Genomic DNA, 14,155 nt, shown 5'->3' with positions numbered 1-14,155 from the left:
AGTCTCTTATCAGATATATGGTTGCCAAATATTTTCTCCCATTGTGTAGGTTCCCTTTTTACTTTCTCGACAAACTCCTTTGAGGTGCAGAAGGCTTTAATTTTGAGGATGTCCCATTTATCTATTTGTTCTTTTGCTGCTCGTGCTTTTTGTGTGATGTTCATGAAGCCATTTCCTATTACAAGGTCTTGTAGATGTTTCCCTACACTGCTTTCCAAGGTCTTTATGGTCTTGGCTCTTATATTTAGGTCTTTGATCCATCTTGAGTTGATCTTTGTATAAGGTGTGAGATGGTAATCCTCTTTCATTCTTCTACATATGGATATCCAGTTCTCCAGGCACCATTTGTTGAATAGGCCATTCTCTCCCAGTTGAGAGGGTTTGGTGGCTTTATAGAATATTATATGGCTATATATATGAGGTTCTATATCAGAACTTTCAATTCGATTCCATTGGTCTGTGTGTCTCTCCTTATGCCAATACCATGCTGTTTTCATTACTGTAGCTTTGTAGTATGTTTTGAAGTCAGGTAGTGTGATTTCTCCAATTTCGTTTTTCTTTTTCAATATGCCTTTGACTATTCGGGGCCTCTTTCCTTTCCAAATAAATTTCATAGTTAGTTTTTCTAGTTCCTTAAAGAAGGCTGTGTTGATTTTTATTGGGATTGCATTGAATGTGTAGATCAACTTTGGTAGGATAGACATCTTAATCATATTTAGTCTTCCTATCCATGAACAGGGAATATTCTTCCATTTATTTAGGTCTTCTTTGATTTCCTTGAACAGTCTTGTATAGTTCTCAGTGTATAAGTTTTTTACATCTTTAGTTAAATTTATTCCTAAATATTTGATTTTTTAATTTACTATTGTGAATGGTATTTGTTCCTTGATTTCATCCTGATCTTTCTCATTATTGGTGTACAGAAATATACTGATTTTTGCACATTGATCTTATAACCTGCGACTTTACTAAACTCATTTATGAGTTCTAGAAGCTTTGTTGTAGACCTCTCAGGGTTTTCTATGTATAGGATCATGTCATCTGCAAATAATGAAATTTTGACTTCTTCCTTTCCAATTTGAATGCCTTTTATATCTGGTTATTGCCTCAGTGCTTGAGCAAGTACTTCTAAGACAATGTTAAATAAAAGGGGAGAGAGTGGGCATCCTTGTCTTGTTCCTGACTTTAGAGGGAAGGATTTTAGGATTTCTCCATTGTAAATGATGTTGGCTGTAGGTTTTTCATATATACTCTTTATCATGTTGAAAAAATTTCCTTGTATTACGATCTTTTGGACTGTTTTTATCAAGAAAGGGTGCTGTATTTTGTCAAATGCTTTTTCTGCATCTATAGACATAATCATGTGATTTTTTTCCTTCAATTTGTTTGTATGGTGTATTACATGATTGATTTTCTTATGTTGAGCCATCCTTGCATACCTGGAATGAATCCCACTTGGTCGTGGTGTATAATTCGTTTAATGTGTTGTTGAATACGATTAGCAAGTATTTTGTTAAGTATTTTTGCTTCTAGGTTCATTAGAGAAATTGGTCTGTAATTTTGCTTTCTTGTGGTGTCTTTGTTTGGCTTTGGTACTAGGGTAATGTTGGCATCATAGAAGGAGTTAGTCAATGTTCCTTCTGTTTCGATTTTTTGGAAGAGTTTCAGCAGGACTGGTGTTAGTTCTTTCCAGAATGTTTTGTAGAATTCACCTGTGAAGCCATCTGGCCCTGGGCTCTTCTTAGTTGGGACGTTTTTAATGACTGATTCTATCTCTTTACTTGTGATTGGTTTGTTGAGATCATCAATTTCTTCTTTTGTCAATATAGGCTGCTTATGTGTTTCTAGGAATTTGTCCATTTCCTCTGAATTGTCATTTTTGTTGGAATATAGTTTTTCAAAGTATCCTCTTATGATAGTCTTTATTTCTGTGGGGTCAGTGGTGATATCTCCTTTCTCATTTCTTATTTTGTGTATTTGCATCTTCTCTCTTTTTTTCTTTGTTAGTCTCGCTAAAGGTTTGTCAATTTTATTGCTCTTCTCAAAAAACCAGCTCTTGGTCTTGTTTATCTTTTCAAGGGCTTTCTTATTTTCTATTTCATTTAGTTCTGCTCTTATCTTTATTATCTCCTTCCTTCTTCTTCCTGTTGGATTACTTAGTTTTTTTTTTTTTTTCTATTTCCTCCAAATGTGCAGTTAGTTCTTCAATTTTTGCTCTTTCTTCTTTTTTGATGTATGTATTTATGGCTATAAGGTTCCCTCTCAATACTGCTTTTGCTGCATCCCATCAATTTTGGTATGTTGTGTTATCATTATCATTTGTTTCAAGGTAGTCATTGATTTCTTTTGAGATTTCCTCTTTGACCAACTGTTTTTCTAAGAGTGTGCTGTTTAATTTCCATATCTTGGTGTGAAATCTGGGCCTCTGGCCCTTGCAGATTTCCAGCTTCACTCCACTGTGGTCAGAGATATTATTTTGTATGATTTCGATCTTTCTGAATTCATTAAGCCTTTCTTTGTGGCCTAGCATATGTTCTATCTTGGAGAATGATCCATGTGCACTTGAGAAAGATGTATATCCTGCTGTGTTTGGGTGTAATGATCTGTATATGTCTATTAGATCCAGCTCCTCTAATATACTGTTCAAATATTTTGTTTCTTTAGTGATTCTCTTTTGAGATGTTCTGTCCAGAGTTGATAGTGATGTATTAAAATCCCCCACTATAATTGTAGATGCATCTATTCTTTCACTTAGTTTTTCCAGCATTTGCCTCACGTATTTAGATGCGCCCTTGTTAGGGGCATAAATATTTATGATTGTTCGTTCTTCTTGGGAGATTGTCCCTTTCACTAATATGTAGTATCCTTCTTTGTCTTTCACAATTGTTTCACATTTAAAGTCTATTTTGGCTGATATTAATATAGCTACTCCTGCCTTTTTTTGGTTATTGTTTGCTTGTAAGATTGTTTTCCAACCATTCACTTTCAGCCTCCATGAATCTCTGGGTCTAAGATGTGTCTCTTGTAGACAGCATATAGATGGGTCATATTTCCTTATCCAATGTCCCAGTCTGAATCTTTTGATAGGTGAGTTTAATCCGTTGACATTCAGTGTCATTACTTTCAAGGAATTATGTTAGCCATATTTTGATTGGACTTGTGTTTGTCATATTTTGTTTATTTGTTTTTTCTTCTTTTTTGTCTTTTTTGTTGCTCTTACACTCTCCTCCAATACTGCCTGTCCTGTTTTTTCCTTTCTTCCTGCAGAACTCCCTTTAGAATTTCTTGAAGGGGAGGTTTCTTGTTGGCATACTCTTTCAATTTCTGTTTATCTGTGAATATTTTGAACTCTCCATCATTTTTGAATGCTAGTTTAGCTGGATAGAGTATTCTTGGTTGGAAATTTTTTTCTTTTAGTACCTTGACTATATGATACCACTGCCTTCTTGCCTCCATGGTTTCAGATGAGAAATCAGCACTTAATCTTATGGAGCTTCCCTTGTATGTGATGGTTTTCTTTTCTCTTGCTGCTTTTAGAATTTTCTCTTTGTCTTGAGCATTGGATAATTTGACATGTATATGTCTTGGGGTGGGCCTGTTGGGGTTTATGGTGTTTGGGGTGCACTGTGCTTCTTGGATATGTACATCTGTTTCTTTCAGTAGATTTGGGAAGTTTTCAGCCATTATTTCCTGCAACACTCCTTCTGACCCCTTTCCCTTCTCTTCTCCTTCTGGGATGCCTATAATACGTATGTTTGTGCATTTTGCATTGTCATTCAGGTCCCTAAGTCCTAGCTGGATTTTTTCTATCTTTTTATCAATCAATTCTACTATCTGTTTGATTTCTGATGTACTGTCTTCCACATTGCTAATTCTCTGCTCTGCCTCTTCTAATCTGCTGATATTTGCTGCAAGTGTATTTTTGATTTCTTGAACTGTGGTTTTCATTCCCATCATATCTGTTATCTTTTTGCGTATGTCTGCAATTTCCCCTCCAAGTGTTGTCTTCATATTGTTAACCTCTTCCTTTACCTCATTAAATTTGTCTGTGATATATGTTCTGAGATCTTTAATTACTTGTGTGAAGTTCTGCTCCCCTTCCTGGTTTTTAGTTTGTTCATTGGATTCAGCCATGTTTTCCTGATTACTGGTTTGGTTTGTAGATTTTTGTTGCTGTCTGGTCATCATTTTATCTTGACGGGTTTAATCCATTCCTTAGCTTCTTTGTCTAGTCTTGGGGATTAATTAGCTGTTGTTTTTGCGTAAGTGTTATATCTTCTCTTTGTCATTTTGTTCTTCTTATTCTAATTTCTTACTTCTGGCTGAGTTCACTTTGAAGGAAAGTATTAGGGCCAGGGAAAGGCAATTGTGTAAGAAAGGAAAATGTTAAAGTAGTATTGGTAATAAATGTTAACAGAGCAACAATATGATATCTGGGAGGATGGATATTAGATTCATGTAAGTTGTGTAGAGTTATAGCAGTAAGTAGAGTACCTATAATGAGGTAGTCGACTGAATATAGGAGGAATATGGTATGAATTAAAAAGCTAGTGTTTTCATGAGAGAGGGAAAGAGAAAAGAAAGGCAATAGTTTCAAGAGTGGATAAAAGACAGAAAACAAAACAAAGGTATTAGAAATTAAGAGTTAGACAATTTGGGGATCAAAGAAAGGGAAGTGGAATATAGGACAGACAGTAGATGATGGAGGATATCAAGATGTGGGGGAAAGGGAATAGTGTAGGTAGCCAAAATCAATTCACACTGAAATGAGGCAATGGAGGATGAGGAAACCCAGCAAATGTGAGGTGTTCCCTGCAGCACCTATTGTATAATTAAGATAAAATAAAATAAGAAGAATATGAGGGACAAGAGAGAAAAAAAAAGAGAAGAAAGAAAGAAAAATGGGGGTGGGTAAAAGGAGGGGAACAAGTAAGGAAAAGAAAAAAAGATATAGAACAGCAACAACAAAAATCCCCCCTAAATAACTGAAAAAAAAAAAAAAAGACCATGGGGGATACAATGGGAGAAAAGACTAGGAGATAATGGAATGTTAGCAATCAGGACAATAAAAAATTAAAAATTAAAAAAAAATTAAAAAAAGAAAACAAAACAAAACAAAAACAAAAAAGAAAAAACGCAAACGTTGAGGGCTAGGACATTCAAGGACCTCAGATGGACCTCAGGGTGTGGTGGATTCAGGGATGGAAAGTCTGTGATATTGCAGACGCAAGAGGTGCGAAACTCTGGGGTGTGGGCCACCAGGGTTTAGGGGACACAGACCTGGCAACCTCAAATCTGGTTAACAGGGAGCCTGGGAGCACCGCAGTGCAACACAGCCTTCAGGGATCCCCACAGCTGGGTGCCAGCCCTATGGGGGAGGTCACATCCACAAACTCTGACCTATGTGTCAGAACCCTGCAATTCACCCTCTCACTAGGGTCTCCTCTGTGGCTGTATCACCAATTCAACCTCAGGACACCTCCCGCCCTGCAAGCCCCTGAAACAGCCACCTGGGGGCGCCTCTACACTGCAGCCAATTTAATGACGCTGCAGATCAGCAGCCAGGCTCAGGGGGTGGGGCTCCAACCAGAACTGCGGATATCAGTGTCCGAAACCGAAATTCCCATACCTCGCAAAAGTTTCCCCTAATCAGCTTCCAGATGTCTCCCACCCTGCAGGCCCCTGAAACAGCGTCCTGGTGACGTCTCTTTATTGTGAGCAATATAAGACCACTGCAGATCGGCAGCCAGCCTTGGGGGCGGGGCTCTGGCCAGAAGCGCTATTATTCGTATCAGAAATCAAAAATTCCCCACCTCACACAAAACTCCTGTCAGTCTCCCCAAATTGGTCTGCGAAGGCCTATTGCCCGTTAGCCCCCCAATAGCCTCCTCAGGGTTTACGAATTCCTCAGTACCACAGAGCCTCCAGGAATCGCTGCCAGTGTGCCGGTGCCGTGGCTCCGCCCAACCCAGGAGGGAGCACCCCGCACGCAGCCCCCACCTCCGTGTAAGAGAGCCTCAATTTTATCTTATACACGAATTTTCTCTGTTACCTTCCCACCAAATTGATGTCCAGACACCTCCCACCCTGCAAAATCCTGAAACAGCCTGAAGGATTTCCAATGCTGCCCAGCTGCTTCTTCACAGGAGAGACCACCAGGTGCGCTCACTCAACTACCATCTTGCCCCACCCTCCTCTAATGTACTTTTAATCCCATATCTTTCATTCCCATAAGGTCTGTTACTTTTCTTTGCAGGCTTTTAAATTGTTCTTTATGCTCAACCAGTGTCTTATTATCTTTTACTTCTTTAAGCATATTTTCTTCAAATTCTTTGAAGTGATTTAGGAGAGCTGTTAAATCCTGTATCTCTTCATGATATTTGGTTAGTGCCTTTGGCTCTGGGCTACCTCTTTCTGGTTCCTAGTATGGTTTTAAATTTTTTGCTGATGTCTAGGCACCTGAAAATGTTGGTGAATTTACTTGGATAGCCAATTTCTCTCCCTTGCCTATTTTGTTTTCATAGCTCTTTTTTGATATTTGGTCTAACTTATTCTAAATCTTTAAAATTGTCCAGCTTGAGTTATCAAAATTGGACCAGGGACTCACTAGTAGAACACAGATTTTCTCCCAGGGGTAGGATACAGAGAGTGTGGAGAACAGTATTGTCCATGCAATTTCCATATTGGCCAACAGATGGTGCTCACCAGCCCACCTTTCCCTGGAGGTGTTTCAGTCTTGGCTTTCCTGTGTTCCTATATTGAATCTCCAGATCAGAGATTCAAAGCAAGTTCTTCTGGCCAAATTCACTGAAGAAAATACCCCCGATTCACCCTCCCTTTCCCCTTGAAACAGCTGACAGGGAGGAAGATGTCTGTTCCCCTCTCAGTCAGTTGCAGTGAGTCAGGGGTTTTACGTCAGCTTAATATCTTGGGGGTGGGGGAGGGGAGCCCTTCCAGGCCACTGCAGGGGCTTTTTGTTTTCCAAATATATTTTTCATTAAAATACTAAGATTACATAAATGTTACATAAAAAATAAAGGGGATTCCCATATGCCTCACTCCCTACACTTCCCACATTCTCCCACATTTACAACATCCTTCATTAGTGTGGTCCATTTGTTACAATTGATGAACACATTTTGGAACACTTCCTCTAAGCATGGATTATAGTTTACTTTGTAGTTTACACTCTCTCTGCAGGGGCTTTGTAACTCAGGTTTCTTATTTCAGCTTCTTCATTTCTCTGTTCCTTGCCCTCCTGGGCGCTGTGTAGCACTGTCCTGGTCTGCCGACTCCCAAAGGAAGTCCCTTGGACAGTTTTTGGCTCTTTCTCCATTGTTTTTGTGAGAGCATTGAGCTCTGCATGTTAGTCCCTTGTCATCTTCCCACAATCCTATTTATTTTTTCTGAACCATTTGAGAGTGAGTTGCAAACATTTTGCCTCTTTGCCTCAACACACTACAGCCGGCATTTCCTAAGAATAAGGAGCTTCTTTTACATAGCATAGGGCAATTTTTAAATCAGGAAATTAAAATTGTTACACTACTATTATCTAATAGACTATGAGTATTCATAGTCTATAATGTCCTTTATAGCAATTTTTTCCAGGTCCAACATCACACATTACCTTTAGATGTCATAATCCTTTGGTCACCTTTAATTTGGATATATAATGTCTTGCATCTGTCCCTGCAATATCATTCAGGACAAAGCCAAGTCCCCAAAATGCCCCAATATCACACCTCTTTTTCCCTCTCCCTGCCTTCAGCAACTCCCGTGGCCACTGTCTCCACATCAATGATATAATTTCTCCCATTGCTAGAGTCACAATAATTCTATAGCAGAATATCAGTAAGTCCACTCTAATCCATATTTTATTCCTCCATTCTGAGGACCCTGGGATGGTGATGTCCACTCCACCTCTAAATCAAGAGGGGTCTTAGATCCCACGTGGCTGATGGATGGAACTCTTCTGCTTGCAGCTGTAGACTCTCTTGGTTCCCTGGTGTGTATTGGTTGACCATCATCACCTCCCTGTTTGCTGTCCTGGGTAAATCCAATGAACCATAGAGTAGGATTTGCAAATCTGCTGAGGTTCAGGGCCCAGCTGGCACATACACAGTCCAGAGATTCAAGTCTCCTGAGCATACACTAACCCCAGCTCCAACCACAGGTTCAGTAAAAGTGACAGAAAAGGCATGCATAGAGAGGTCACATCTGAGTCAAACTCCATCATACTCAAGAGCACAAATTCCAAAGTAGGGCCCACTGGCAAGGCACTGAACTCCAGAGCCATCTGTCATTACTGTAGGACCTGGGTATTTCTATAGCCCTCAGGAGCACCACTACCTGGGGATGTGACTACTTTGGCTGTCTCTGAGATCCTGCTGTGCTGAGATGTGTGTAAGCACGACCCCTCTGATGACCTCCCGACTCATTTTGAAGTCACTTAGCCATATAAACTCATTTGTCTTTATCATTTTGGGGGGATGAAGGTAAAAACTTGATTTGAGTGACTTTATTTTTTCCTTCTCATTGCAGCAGATGGCATTACTAGAGTGTGACTATTGGGTGTTGCTCTTTGTGTAAGACCCACTGGAAGTCATGGCTTCATTCCCAGAGATGGCTAACAACTTAAAATAAGGGAGGATGGGAAGCAGACTTGGCCCAGTGGATAGGGCATCTGTCTACCACATGGGAGGTCTGCAGTTCAAACTCTGGGCCTCCTTGACCTGCGTGGAGCCGGCCCACGTGCAGTGCTGATGCGCACAAGGAGTGCCCTGCCACGCAGGGGTGTCCCCGTGTAGGGGAGCCCCATGTGCAAGGAGTGCACCCTTTAAGGAGAGCCGCCCAGTGTGAAAGAAAGCTCAGCCTGCCCAAGAATGGTGCCGCATACACGGAGAACTGACACAACAAGATGACGCAACAAAAAGAAACAGATTCCCGTGCTGCTGACAGCAACAGAAGCAGACAAAGAAGAACACCCAGCAAATGGACACAGAGAACAGACAACTGGGGTGGGGGAGAGGGAAGGGGAGAGAAATTTAAATAAATAAATAAATAAATAAGGGAGGAGATTGGGTATTCTGCAAAGCTTCCACTTATGGCTTCTTTGTAGAGAAGTTATGCCTCCCTCTTTGTACTAATTAAGTGAGATAGTTGAGATTAGATATCTCTGTGGGCCCATAATATCTTTCCAGAGGAAATCAATATGCCAGGCAGAGAAGCTCCTGTTGGTAGGGTTACCAGTTCTACTTCCAAAAGCTCAATGTAAGAATGGTCAACCTTTGTGTCCTTTGCAGACTGACTAAGCATTCATTTCTGGGCAGGGCCATTTTGGAGTTAAAGATGCTTACTTTAAGGCCAGCAAAGAGCAAATGCAGATTATATCTGATATTACTTCACATTGCACTGGGTGGGGAATGCAGGGAAGAAAAAGCCCTTTAGCCTTTTCTTTCCCTCTTGGAATCCCATAGTTTTAATCATCTTGAAATAAAATTAAATAATGGCTTGGACAAGAGAGGGAAGGCCACCCAGTGTGTAATCCCTAAAAAGGCTTTAGTGGAATAAGATTTGAAGACACTCTAGGCAGGGCAATTGGTATACACAAAAGCAGGAAGGCAGCAAACCTGAGGCTTATAGGATTGTGGGAAGACCAGTCTGGATGGCATTAAAAAATCCTAAAATGGTTTAGTGGTATGTTTGGAGAGGAATCTTGGGGTGAGGACTAAAGTGTCCAGAGTTTAGTTTCCAAGCAGGGGGAAATTTTTCGGCAAAGAGTTTGGAGAGGCAGCTGACTTAGGAGGTGATTTATAATAGTCTAAGGCAATGGTTGTCAAAGTGTGGTCCTCAGATAAGCAGCATCAACATCTGGGAACCAAATACTCAGATCCTACTCAAGACTTACTGATTTAGAAACTCTGGAGATAGAGCCAGCTATCATTATTTTGATTCATGCTAATGCTGAAAAGTACAGGTCTAGGGGCCAAACTTGGCTACTGCCACTAACTGGAATCAGGGAGAATATTAAAAATATAGGAGTTAATACAGATTTTGGAACTGAGTGTGAGAAATCGGTTATTTAAATTTTCTAAATATATTTATTACTTTTTAAAACAATGCAAAGACGTTGTTACTTTAGCAAATTACATTATTATGTCAGTAGGGATGCCATTGACTATAAGTAACAGAAACCACAATTAACAGGGGCTTAAGTCATAAAATTATTTGTTTACTTGACAGGGAGTTTGGAGTTAGTTCAGGGTTGGTTCAGGAGCTCTTCAAAGTCATCAAGGCCTCAGGCCCAGGGCTTAAGCTCCTTCTGTCTTTCCGCAGTGTCATCTTTGTATGCAGGTGATAGCTCTTTCCTTGTGGCCACAAGATGGCTGCCAAAGCTGCAACCGTTACATCCTGGTAGGACAGTATTTTAAGCAAGAAGGAAGTAGATGGGAACCAAACTGCTTTCTCCCTATATCAGTCCCTCTCTGCCTCACCTCCAAAAACACACATACTGCATCATCCTCTTTTTTCCTTCCCCATTTTTTTCAGAGAAAAGAAATCTTTTCCATAAGACCTGTCTTCTCATGTTTCATTGTCCCAAACTGAATCACATGCCTGTCCCTAGACTAATCATTGGCAAAGGGGACTGGATTAAATCTATCAAGATTCATGCCCAAGGGTTAGGTACATTGACCATCCCAGCAAAACCAGAGTTCTGTTGGTCAAAGGGAAGGGAACATGGAAGAAGTGCCTGCTATAGTTTCAAGGATTTATCAGACCCAACCCATATTTCAGTGACCAATAAATTATGTTCACAGAAGGCCTTCTTCTGAGCCATATTCTAAATTTTCTACTGAATATCCCTCATGCCGTTACTGTGACAGTTTTAAGAGTGCAGGGAAATTGCTCTTAATAACCTTATATTAAAATTACTTCTAATGGGAAGTCCAGAATTGAGTTTTCCCATGTTGGTCCATTATCTAAAAGGCTGAAAAATAACAAAAACTTTCTTAAAGATAATTTTGAAATGGCACAATCATTATTGTTAAACAAATAGCAAGCATTAAGACTTTCCTCCCAGTGTAATTCTGTTCCTTATATTAATTTGGGACAAATGTGTGGTAGTAGGGATAGTGATTACAAGTCATTTGATCAGTTTCCTATGGGCGTCTACCCTTCAGCATCCTGGTCATCCTACAGTGGTTCAAACAAACAATAGGACATATTTATGCTGGAAAGTACAGACTTCCAGGGGCAGGGCTGAATGTTTCCTATAGTTTTTAAGGAGTAGAAAACTTCTGCCCATTCTCTGGTCCTTCTCTCCAGCCCCTTCCTAGATGTCCACCAATTTGAGAAGAAGCTGTCATATCAGAGCTTGATCAGAGCATGACACCTACTGGGAAGAATACCAATAAGGGGCAGGGCCACTGATTTAAGTGATGTGCATTCATGGTTGTATTCTCTATCCCAGCATTTCTACCTGGTTCAGATATAAGTCACTGGCATACCCAAATCAAGGGGGAATGGAGCCTGAGTTACATTTTCCAATCTAGCTCAATTTTGCCATTAAGGAACTTTGTATGTTGAGAGGCAATTGCCATGTGCCCAGCTATGGATAAAACACCTCTTGGGTTTCCCACCTGATTATATTTCCCACGAATTATTTTGTGACCAATAATTGGTCACACTCCTTTGGTTCAGGACCCCACAAGGAGAGGCAGGGAAGTGGTAGGATTAGGGCACAAAACCTCAATCAAAGTCCTTAACACAAAAACATCAAGTTAAGTGCTGACTTTGGAAACAAGCAAAAGTCAAGTCATATTATGAAATGATCCATTTAATTATGATGGCATAAAAGCAACATAATAGCAACGTAGAAGCATCTGAAATTTTCCTGAACTTTTAGAAGTAATATGTACCTTAAGAGTTGCTTAAATATACAGAGAAAGTACAGATGTCAGCAGTTTTTAGCATGACTGCTGAGCTATTAAAAATTCCTAATTGACATGTGTAAAGGGTCCTATTAGTTTGAAAATACATGAGCATATTTTATTAAACAATGTAATTATGTTAAGGATATTGTGCTTTTCTTCCAAAATTTAATTTAGCTAGGCCACATCTGGTGTCAAGAAACAGAAACCTAATTCAATCTAAGCTAAAGTAAGAGTGGTATTTAAGGATAATTATAATAAGGAAACCCAAGGGAAAACTGCACACTGACAGGTATCATGAAGGGACTGAGCCTGGCAAGCTCTGAAGAGCTCACTGGCAGAACTCTGTGGTCTTCTTTAGTTTACCACCACCTATTAACATGACTCAGACACCAACTTACTCAACCATTTGTCTCATTTCAAATTTTTTTTGAGAGAGAATCTGATTGGCCCACCTTGGGTAAGGTGTGTTTATCCTGGCCCAATCAGTTGAGACCCAGGCACTAAGGACATGTTAACAAACATGGCCAACTAGGCCCACGATTTAGCTATAGGCTGTGGTTGGAAGCAAGAGCTCTTAGAAGGAGGTATGGGCAAAAAGGTAATGACTGACAACTCTATTTTAATGTAGCTTTAAAAAAATAGCAACTGACACTGAACTATTTTTGAGAAAATGCAATCATAAACACGAGCTGATAGAAGGGATAATGATTAAGCTTTGACAATTATTTGTGCTACCACTATTATTTAATTGCCTAGCGTATTGTCTAAGATTCAAGTAAATGTTTCAAATTATTATTCCTTAAATACACATATTCATGGATCTTTTAAATAATTTTATACTTGATCTAACTTGATCTTTTAGTGCTCCACAGTTTTGCCTTCAGAGTCTGTAAAAAGAAGAAAAATGAAAAGATGTAACAATGTCAAAAATACATCATGAACACATTTTTATTAGCTTCTTTTTTGCTCCCCTTTTCATTCTGTTTGCTGGATTCCTGTGAATTCAGTCTGCTTCAATATGTGAGGAAGTGCAGGTGTGAGAGGGATTTTATGGAGAAATAAAACCACAAGAACATAATTAGGTATTTTCAAATAGTAAAACTAAATAGCCTCATAAAGTAATAGCCTCTTTCCTAGACCTGAATCTATTTCTGTGTCCAGTCTTTCTTGGCTCCTTGCTTATCATCCTGAATTTTGTCTTCAGCTATGTTGTCAGCTCCGTTTTTACTCTTGGCCCTCTTTCTCCTCTATGCACCAATTCTAATTGACCGGGGTTAGTTCCACACCAAAACCCATCATAACTGTACATTTTCAGATTGGAAGGTGCAATGGATTGTGCTCATTTTATTGCACATTTAATGAAAAGAATGGAAGCTTGGGTGAAAATCTTGATTGGTTATCCACAAAGAAATTTATATTAGCCTTATCTTCCTAAAATACAAGGACAACTCAGTTATATATTTTGAAAACCTGGACTCACAGATATATTTGTGTCTACTTCCTTAGTTATTCATTATAAAGGAAGGACTAGGTTCTTACAGCTATAGCCTTGCCTACAAAAGTAGGAAGTTTGGTCACAGGAAGATAGGCAAGCAATGCGGAGTGCCTGGGGATGTATGGGGTAGTGTGGGTGGGGAAGGGTTGAAAAGAACTGTGTTCCAAAGAAACTTCGTCCTTTTCTAACCAGTTCCATTTGTAGAATTTTTTTTAAAAAAAGGATGTTAATATTTTATCACATACCATATGTAGGTTCTTGACTGTTTGGCTTTTCAGGGATGGTTTCAGGAATTAGGTTTAAATATTCCACTGTATTACACGGAGAAGTAAAGGACAGAGTTTTTAATATTTAAAGTGCACTAAATTTTGTGGTTTTTGTCTTTTTCCCTACCTTTTTTGTGCTACTCCAGGTTTCTCTGAAAGTCTTGCTTTCTTACCAGCTACAATATACTAGTTCACATGTCCTGGATGGTGAGGGGAAAGAGCTTTGACTTATCACCTGTCCTGTGCGCTATATGAACAGGCAGATATCCAGCCAAACAACTCAGAGTTGAATCTTCCTACCAACCACCTTGTGAAGCCTTGGACCCCATAATATAAATCATGGGTAACTTTCCAGTTCTTGCCAGCTTCCTTGTTTATAGACAGTTTCAAGTAAAGAAGTGGTAAAAATGGAAACAGACTATATATATATATATATATATATATATATATATATATAATGT

At 39.4% G+C, this 14,155-nt stretch overlaps 1 protein-coding gene across 2 annotated transcripts in view; it reads right to left on the bottom strand.

The window, feature by feature from the left end:
- Positions 1-11,815: 11,815 nt before the first annotated feature.
- MDH1B (malate dehydrogenase 1B) overlaps positions 11,816-14,155 on the bottom strand; it is a 24,299-nt gene continuing 21,959 nt past the window's right edge. For both annotated transcript variants that reach the window (XM_058300282.2, XM_004458162.4), the window contains exon 12: positions 11,816-12,820. In XM_058300282.2, the coding sequence (XP_058156265.1) occupies positions 12,792-12,820 (29 nt within the window). In that variant the 3' untranslated portion in view covers positions 11,816-12,791. The remainder of the gene's footprint in view (positions 12,821-14,155) is intronic.

Source organism: Dasypus novemcinctus, chromosome 7, assembly GCF_030445035.2.
Source record: "Dasypus novemcinctus isolate mDasNov1 chromosome 7, mDasNov1.1.hap2, whole genome shotgun sequence".
In the NCBI taxonomy this organism is placed as follows: Eukaryota; Metazoa; Chordata; class Mammalia; order Cingulata; family Dasypodidae; genus Dasypus; species Dasypus novemcinctus.
Note: the sequence above shows the minus strand (reverse complement) of the source record. Positions and strands in the feature narration are given on the sequence as shown.